Here is a 9,837-nt window from a genome sequence, read left to right as displayed (position 1 = left end):
GCTATATTATTTAAAGGTTTATAGGTAAGAAGTAATATTTTAAAACCAATATGAAACTTAACAGGCAGCCAGTGTTAGGAGGATAAAATTGGGGTGATAAGATCATATACTAACGACTGCCAAAAGTTCTAACAAATCAAGCAGTGCTTATTAAATTCAGTTTGTCAAAACATCGCACTTTTCCTGATTACAAAGTCCTTCTCTATATAATTTAGCAGTTTACACAAGTTTTCTGTGGTTTAGACAGCAGAACAATGTATTCGCATTCATGCTGTTCTTTACATCCATGTATATCCACAATGGCCGTGCATACGAGAATACGAGAAACTAACAAAATCTTGATGGTAAGTGAAAAACACTCTAAACTATAATAATGTTTTTCAGACAGCTCAGAATTAGAATTTTTCCCTACTTCCTATTTGGAAAAAGGGTCTGGAACACCAATTAAACAATGCATTGAGGTTGGAGGTGGGATATTTCAATGATGAAAATCCCAGCTCCGATTATGTCTGGAATGCGGCATTAAGACAGGCCTTTAAAATGTTACTGCTATGCTTTACAACTCACAGATAATCATGTGTCTCACACATGCTGTGAATGGTCAAATAAACGGTGTATCCCTAACTAACAGGGAACGTTCTCGTAACATTGGCTAACGTTCTCTAAAGGTTCTCTGAAAGTTATCAAAAAAGTTTTTGTATAGTGTTCATTTTCCTTTCATTTTTTTCTTCAGCTTAGTCCCTTTATTCATCAGGGATCGCCACAGCGGAATCACCACAGCATATGTTTTACACAGCGGATGCCCTTCCAGCTGCAACCCAGTGTCCATACACACTCAGTCACTCACATACACTACGGCCAATTTAGCTTATTTAATTCAACTATAGTGCACCTATAGTAGTCTTTGGACAGTGGGGCAAACCGGAGCACCCGGAGGAAACTCACGCCAACAAGGGGAGAACATGCAAACTCCACACAGAAATGCCAACTGAGCCAGCTGGGATTCAAGCCAGCCACTGTGTTGCCCCTTAGTGTTTGTAGACATTTTGTTTCTAGTTTGTGTTATTTGTAATTGCATAATGTTTGTAGTTTGTGTTATAAGTAATTAATAAACGTTCTAAACACATTTTAATAATATTCTCATAACCAAACAATAACTTATAAATTACTAATAAATTACTAATAAATTTGAATGTTATACTAATGTTTTAATAACGTTCAAACAAAACGTTTTTAACTTAATGGAAACGTTACAGGAACATTTTTATAACCTAAAATTGTTAGCTGAGATTGGAAATAAAAATGTCAAGTGGGGAATGCGACTAGAGTGAAGAAGACATCATTTTTAAATCTTACTATTGCAGTTTGAAAAGTTCATTCAGAAAAAAAATTATAGTATGATGTTATGCATTGCTTAGAGCTCTTATAAATACACTATTAACATTTACCTGTAGAATCTACAGTAACATACTGGCAGCAGTTCACCAGTAACTTACTGTAAATCAGTTACAGCAAAAATACCGTATTTACATTTACAGCACCATTTATCTTGCTCAATTTGCATTTACAGAATTGTATGTATATCTTTACTGTAAAATACAGTACAGTAAGCCGTAACCCTAAAATACAGTAATTTCTTACAATGTAACTTTAAAATACAGTAACATACCGCATAACTGTCCTACAGTAATATACAATTCATATTACAGTTAAATACTGTGTAATTTTCAAAACTCGTGAACAGTATAAGTAGAAAGTTGTGTTTGTTTAATCAATGACATTGAGTCATTTTGGCAAATAAGTGCATTAACTGAAGAGTTTAAGAGAAACATAAGAATGTGAAAGACCAGGATTAATTGTTAACCTAAAGCTAAGTGTAAAATGTTAAACAAGATAACCTAATTCTGTTTACCTCGGGTTCAAAATGACCCTGTCAGTTATTTCAAGTGTGAAAAGCCCTAAGCATAGGATTTTTAAATTTCATTTGAGGGATTATTTTAAAAGAGGAACTGGACAGAAACCACCTTTCAGGGTTCTTTCATATTATTAATTATGCATGTATATACTGTTTCTCCCTGTAGAACTATTTGACAATCCTGAAAGCTCTCCTCTGCATAATAGGTGGCTGATGGCGTATTTGATTTACTTGTGCTGGCACTGACAAGGAGGATATTTTGTGGTGCTGACAGGAGCTGTGTACGAGTGCCAAATGCTCGGTTAAATGATGATAATGACTTATGAATGAAGAACTCCTTTCATTCATACTGGATAAGTCATTCATTACTGTCATATATAACACCGTGGCTACTACAAAGACATGAACAAATTCTCCTAACGTATCATATAGGCTAGTACTACTGCAGAGTCTAATGGCTAAACATTGTTCTGGTTGTAGTATAATTCATTCACAGAGAAAGGGTATTTAGTGAACATAAGTGCACTTCTTTAAAACATTATAAAACTTGATGAATTAAGGATTTTAAATGCACATTTAAGCATCGTTTGGTGACACTTTATTTTAAAGTACAGTTGCCATTAATAATAGTAAGCCCTTACCTGTTGAGGTAGAATAAGATCATGCAGAATATGTACTTTATAGGTACTAATAAACAGCCAATATCTAAATAAAAGGCAGGTAACAAACAAGTTAATAATGAAAATTGGTGATAAAACTGAAGTGTGATATTTAAAAATATATAGATATAAAAAAGGCGACACGGTGGCTCAGTGGGTAGCACTGTCGCTTCACAGCAAGAAGGTTCCTGGTTCGAGCCCTGGCTGGGTCAGTTGGCATTTCTGTGTGGAGTTTGCATGTTCTCCACGTGTTCGCATGGGTTTTCTCTGGGTGCTCCGGTTTCCCCCCAAAGTCCAAATCCATGCGCTATAGGTAAATTGAATAAGCTAAATTTGGCTGTAGTGTGTGAATGCAAGAGTGTATGGGTGTTTCCCAATACTTGGTTGCAGCTGGAAGGGCATCCGTTGGGTAAAACATATGCTGGAACATTTGGTGGTTCATTCTGCTGTGGCGACCCCTGATTAATGAAGGGACTAAGCTGAAAAGAAAATGAATGATAATTCATCAAAGGATAATTTATCAAATAAATACAGCATTGGCCATCCTGTAAGTACACTTTATTTAAGAATGTCATACAGCACCTATACTTTTTAATAACACTTAATTAACTCAATTAACACTTTCTGAGGGTAAAATAGTTCATTTTAACAAACACGTTGCATTTGTTGGCCAAACTTTTTTTTCTATTCTGCAAATTCATTTTTTTTTGTAATTTAATAAAACCTCAGAAAAATATTATTATTACAGTCTTATTACTGTTTCATATAAAAAAAGTCACATTTATCTGCCAGAAGGAACATAACATGACTAAAAGCACCTTATTTGGCTATGCATGCCAGGGCAGTTGGTATAATGTCATATTCTAGAGAAACTACCTGTCCATATTCAGTCAAATTAGTTTTAAGTAGTTTGAAGGTGCCATAGAACAAAAATCTGGATATACGGCATAGCTTAATAATAAGTGTCCAATATAAAGGACATTTGCATGTGTGTATCACAATGTGTTGGTGAGAGAGAGAGAGAGCAGGCACTGACACACGCTGCAGAGCATCAGAGCAGTGCTCATTAATATGCATGGCCTTTCCAAATATGGTCAAACTGACCTTTTCATTCAACGGTAATTCCTGTGGTTATAAATGAGCATACAAAACCATTTCTAGATGATTTTTGCTCTTACCTAAGCCACATACCTACTATGTTGATCTCAGAGAACAATTTAACACATTGTATTATTGCACTAATATGGCACCTTTAAATAGTAAAATTATACATCTGCCCTAACTATTTTTGCAGCTCTTTTTCTGGCATTTGTCCAGACCAGCTAACAGATCTCACCTGTTCAACTCTCAGTCAGGCCCCACTGAAACAGGGCCACAAAAGCCACACAGGATCTAAGGCTTGAATTATTGATCACTGGCTCAGGGGGGACCGAAACCAGGAGCGCATGAATCCTGCTGACAGACGGATGTCTATGCAGATTATCCAATTGCCAGCTCTCCTTTCCTCTCTTCACTGGAGCGTGTAATACAGAAGAGGGCCAGAATTTTGCGTGCACAAAGATTTCAAATGTGATTTTAACTTTCAGTTTAATCTTTTAGTAAGTCAATGACAGCCAAAACATACTAACGAAAACAGACAGAGTGATGAACGAGTGAAATATGAGAGCTGAGAGGAACACACTGCCATCATTTACTCAACTCAATGTGGTTCCAAATCTGCAGGATGAATAAACAATGACAGAATTTGTGTGTTTGAGTGAATTAATCTGCATTCTCCATGGAAGAATGAAAGGAGTGGGGGATTAAGATATGAAAGGGAGGAAGAGGAGACTGACAGCACTAGAACAGAGGCGCTGGAGAGCAGGAGGGAGTGAGTAGAGTTGATACAAGTCAAGGAGTTGCAGACACACTCTATACTGTACACAAGGAAAATGGGTCCTCGGCTAAACTTCAGCAGCACCTACTCTGAGGATTTCAGTTACCCGGCTCGGGTCAAACCCATTGGGCCCAGACCGTCCTCTGCATATCGCAGGAACAATCCTCATCCACGGCCGGTAAGCACTACTGAACTATAATCACTAACATGCATTGTCAATGGAGCCATTTTGGAATTGTAAGGTTGTGTTTTTATTCTGAGTGTTTTTTAGATGTTGAGCTTTAATGTTTTTACAGTTTATACAACAGAAGTGATATTTGGTTTAGTTTAAAGCTTTATTAATCTCATTGGGGCAATTCATTCTGACATGGTGCTTTACATATAACAAGAATGACACACTTACTTAACACAATAAACACCAACACTTAACATCAAGTGAACAAACAAAAACTGAAGAAGAAAAGAAAAGGGAAAAATGATAATAATAATTTATTAAAAATAATAATAATAATAATTAATAAATAATTATCCATTAATTAACTACATTTATTACGTTACCAAATTGCTTCAAGCACAAAAGTACATTCATAACGATTTGTGAACATCTTATTATCCTTAGACGTTACCCAAAGGGCATTCACTCAAAATATTTGTTTAAGGGGTGTGTGCTATTTCCTATTATTTTATGTGCCATCCTCAACACCTGCTGTTCGTAATAGGATACAATACTTTGCAGAGGAACTCCCCAAATTTTTGAGCACAAGTTAACAATGCCTTGGAGATGATTATTTATGTATTTCAGGGTGTGAAGAAACCAGTAAATAAAGGAAAAGGACAAAATACTTTCAACAAACTAATACTAAAAGGTTTTAAGAATGACTCTCTCAGCATTAAATGAGCTGAGTTTTCTCAATAAAAACAGTCTTTGATGAGTCTTACTAATAATTGTATGTGTGTTTGACAAATGAGTTTTATATAAAATCATATCAGATAATGTAAAACAAAGTTGTCACAGAATAAGTAAATAACTTAATCAGATACCTTATAATTCCAAGGTAAACATTTGTTGCCAATAAAAAGAAAGTTATTTTACATAAATATGTTCATCTGTGTCCATAATGATTTTTCGGACAGCTAGACAGGGCTGTATTTATTTTCTTATTAAAAAATAATATTGTGAAATACAATTACAGTTGAAGTCAGAATTATTAACCCCCCTGAATTATTATCCCCCCGTTTATTTCGTTCCCCAATTTCTAAACGTAGTTATTAACTCATTTCTAGTAACTGATTTATTTGATCTTTGCCATGATGACAGTAAATAATATTTTGCTAGATATTTTTCAAGACACTTCTATACAGCTTAAAGTGACATTTAAAGACTTAACTAGGTTAATTAGGTTAACTAGGCAGGTTAGAGTAATTAGGCAAGTTATTGTAAAATGATGGTTTGTTCTGTCAAAAAAAAAAATGCTGTAAAAAAATCCATAATTTTACGATAAAAAAAAAAAAAAAGTAAAATAATGGCTGTTAAATTATAGAAATTTATAACAGAGGTTGATTTACAGAAATTTACCAGAAACTTTCATTTAAAGAAATTTCTGTAATTTAACGTCTGTTATTTTACGATAATTTTCTGTAATATAACGGCAGTTATTTTACAATTTTTTTCGCATTACGGATGTTTTATACAGCTTAAAGGGGCTAATAATTTTGACCTTAAAATGGCTTTTAAACAAATAAAAAACTGCTTTTATTATGAAATAAAACAAGTAAGACTTTCTCCAGAAGAAAAAATATTATCAGACATACTGTGAAAATTTCCTTGCTCTGTTAAACATAATTTGGGAAACATATAAAAAAAAGAATAAAAATTTCAAAGGGGGGTTATTAATTCTGACTTCAACTGTATGTATACATGTCCATAGCCAGGGAGGGTTCGGGTGGTTTGTAAGACCTACCCCCCACTCACAAAGGTCCAGAATTTGCCATTGGTCCAGAATTTTTGCCACAATTTTACATTTGTCCTAAATTGTGCAAATAACCCATTGTATATTGACCTACTATTGTTAAATAGAAAAACCATTTTACAAGTAGCCTAACTTTTATTCTAAATCTTGGACCTTATTCATGAAAGAAAAAAAATGACCAATGAAAAGGTCCGAAGCACCAAAAGCGGCCCACACTGCCAAAAATGCTTTTCTTACTTAATTGTTTTTTTTTCTGGTTTCTAGTCCAAATATCTAGAAATTCTTAAATCAAGAAGCGTTTTCTAGACAAGCAAAACATATTGTCTTGTTTTAAGAAATAATATGCCAATATTAAGTGAGTTTTTCCTTAAAAGAGGCTAAATAATCCGCCAGTGGGGTAAGAAAAATAACCTTATGTCGAAAGCAAAAACAAGCTTTTTTTTGTACTTCATCATTTTTTCTCTCAATGGGGGATATGCTTTTAATTTCAGTCAGGGCTTCCGGTGAATTGTCATCCCATACAAAATTTCAGCATTTAAGATCTGATTTCTTTAAAAAACAATGATCTTCACTGCCTGTTAGATGTGCGATATAAAGTTGGTATCAGACCAAACAAGAAGCACTGCATTAAATTATATTTTTCCACACCATGTCTTTGAATATGGAAATTAATTACCCCAGTATTTGCAATGGAGTTTCTACACTAGCCTGTCGCTAATGAAGGCGCCTGCATTTAAACCGTCTTTCATCTTTTTTTAGGCTTTAACAACCAAATGGATGCTTAAGTCTATTAAACTGATTATATGAATTACATTGATGCTGTAAAAGTAACCTTATGAAATTGAAAATAAAGCTTTCACTGGAAGTTCATCATTGGCTAAAAAACTGTGCATATAGCCCATTAGCATTATTTGATAGCTATGAATCATTTGGTTTGTCATGAGCAAAAGAAATGCGTTAAAATGCAGCATTGAGTTTAGAAATACAGTGTAAACAACAATCAACATTTTTCAACTAACAGGAAATTAAGTGACCTGACAAGTCATTAATATTTCAGCAGTTCGGAGAGCATTAGCGGCTTATTCTGCAAAACAACCTACATGTAGGGGGCTTTGAGGCTCTGGTTACACTGTTTCCAAACCACAGAACAGGGATCGTTGCTTGACTCTCAACCTGTATTAGCAAAACAATCTAACCTCTGCTGGTTACAGTGTTACAGGCTATTAAGTGGCACTTAGAGTTGGTTTCTGAATACTTTTTGTCACCCAGGACTTCCTGATGCCACGAGCCCCGCAGACTGGATACGGGTCACGGAAACACAGTCAAAGCACTTCTGTTTCTTTTCTACCTCCAGTCAGACACATATCTGTCCAGTATCCAGGTATCAATGCAATCTGTGCTGCCACTCAATGCAAAAAAATAACTTTTGCTGATAAATCATGCAGGGAGTTGAATATTTATGTCAAATATATAACTGATATCTATTTTATTGACCTCAAGATGTGCAGACAGTACATGGACAACCCATACAGGGTTTACAAAAAGACTGTAAAGCGCCCGAGGTCTCGTCTGCAGTGTGTACACTGCCACCTGCTGCCAGACTTCTCAAACCACAACGCAACTTCAATGCAATAATCACAAACGCACAAGGGTAAATTTCTTTGTTTTTATGTATAAAGCAAAATAACTAAATAGATAGATAGATAGATAGATAGATAGATAGATAGATAGATAGATAGATAGATAGATAGATAGATAGATAGATAGATAGATAGATAGATAGATAGATAGATAGATAGATAGATAGATAGATAGATAGATTTTTAGTTTTTAAACCATACTATAGTAATTTAACATTTATTATACAAGTATTTGTGTTAATTGATGCTACATTAATGTAAATACTATATTATAATTAATTTTTTTTACTACAATAAACAGTGTTGTTTTGTAGCATAATTTATACAGTTGTAAGTAGATGTAGTATCGGGTCATTTGTTTATTGCAATAGCTATTGTGTTACCACAGTATCTACTAAATTACCACAGCAGATTAATTGAATATTTTACTATAAAGTGATTTAGAAAATACTATAGTATTTATTTATTGCTATTAATAATTATTAAATATTATTAATTGCTATAGTATTTTTATGTGGGTGTCTTTAAAATAAAATGCAGTGTGGAGAATAGAATGCCCATAATGAGTTGCTATTTATTTTTTACATTATTTTACTGTTACAGTTTTGTGGCAAGCACTGCTTCTTTCTCAAATAAGTTGTCATACTCTTAATTTCTTCTTTTTTGTCAGAAAATATTCAGACACAGATCGTATCAAATCAGCTTGGAACCAGCAGATGGAGATCAAGCCATCTTTAAAACCTTTCAAACACCAGATTACCCATCACAACAGAAGCTCACTCTCAAAATCCGCAACTGACTGCAGGTATTTTCTTACCAAGTCTTTGAAAAATAAAAGAAATGTATTAAATACATGAAGGAATAAATTAAGGACAATAAAAAAATAAATAAATTAATAAAACTATATACGTAAATAATAAAACAACTAAGTAAGACATGTGCACTAAGATTATATGCACTATATAGGCTTTGAAGCATGTTAGTCACACTGTTATGAATCATGTCATTCAGCAAAGCTGTTTGTGTTTTTATGTGTTTTAGCATAAACATGACTCTGTTAATACATAACGAATGTCTGAGATTGTCCTTTTTAAATCCAGATGTTTTGGTTTGCAGTGAAGGGCACAGCTGTTTTCATGTGGTGAAACCTTATAAAGTGGGACACTACATCATCCACCCTCAGTTTGTGTCAGAAGCAAAGCACTTCTAAAAGCTACAGTGTTTTTGGATTTTTTAATACCCCTTTTCCATTTATTTTAAGTATGATAATGTCATTTTACAGAGGTATGTTATGTGTTTGGGAATCCAGCCTTTGTAATAAATGCTTGGGTGCAACTTCACTTTAACGACTGTAGCACTATTATTTAAATTTTAAGTAAATGTGCATTACCATGACAAATAAACAATGTTTATGATGTTCCCATTAAATGTGTTATTAGCCTTATGCAAACATTACCATGGCACCCATTACATTGTAAAATGTAAATAAAACATATAGTCTACATTTGCAAACATGCACTTAAAATAGCCAGGCTTAAAATAGTGGTGAAAACAAACAAACAAACAACAACAATTCAATTCAAGTTATCTTTATTTATATAGTACTTTTACTATGTAGATTGTGTCAACGCAGCTTAACATAGAAGTTCTGGTAAATTGAAAATGCGTCAGTCCAGTTTAAGAGTTGAAGTTTAGGCTAATTCTGTTCAGTGTGGTTTAATTTTCACTGCTGAAAGTTCAAATCCATCGATGCGCAGCTCCACAAGTCCCAAAACCA

At 34.0% G+C, this 9,837-nt stretch overlaps 1 protein-coding gene across 1 annotated transcript; it reads left to right on the top strand.

Annotated features, from left to right (window-relative positions):
- Window positions 1-4,505: 4,505 nt before the first annotated feature.
- LOC130215060 (uncharacterized) lies at window positions 4,506-9,363 on the top strand. Its single transcript, XM_056446947.1, has 5 exons — window positions 4,506-4,628; window positions 7,690-7,801; window positions 7,921-8,071; window positions 8,731-8,865; window positions 9,177-9,363. The coding sequence occupies exons 1-5, from the start codon at window positions 4,506-4,508 to the stop codon at window positions 9,268-9,270; spliced, it is 615 nt and encodes a 204-aa protein (XP_056302922.1). The 3' UTR covers window positions 9,271-9,363.
- Window positions 9,364-9,837: the final 474 nt, after the last annotated feature.

The sequence above is a fragment of the Danio aesculapii genome, chromosome 21 (genome assembly GCF_903798145.1).
Source record: "Danio aesculapii chromosome 21, fDanAes4.1, whole genome shotgun sequence".
NCBI lineage: Eukaryota > Metazoa > Chordata > Actinopteri > Cypriniformes > Danionidae > Danio > Danio aesculapii.
This window is presented reverse-complemented; position numbering and strand designations above follow the sequence as displayed.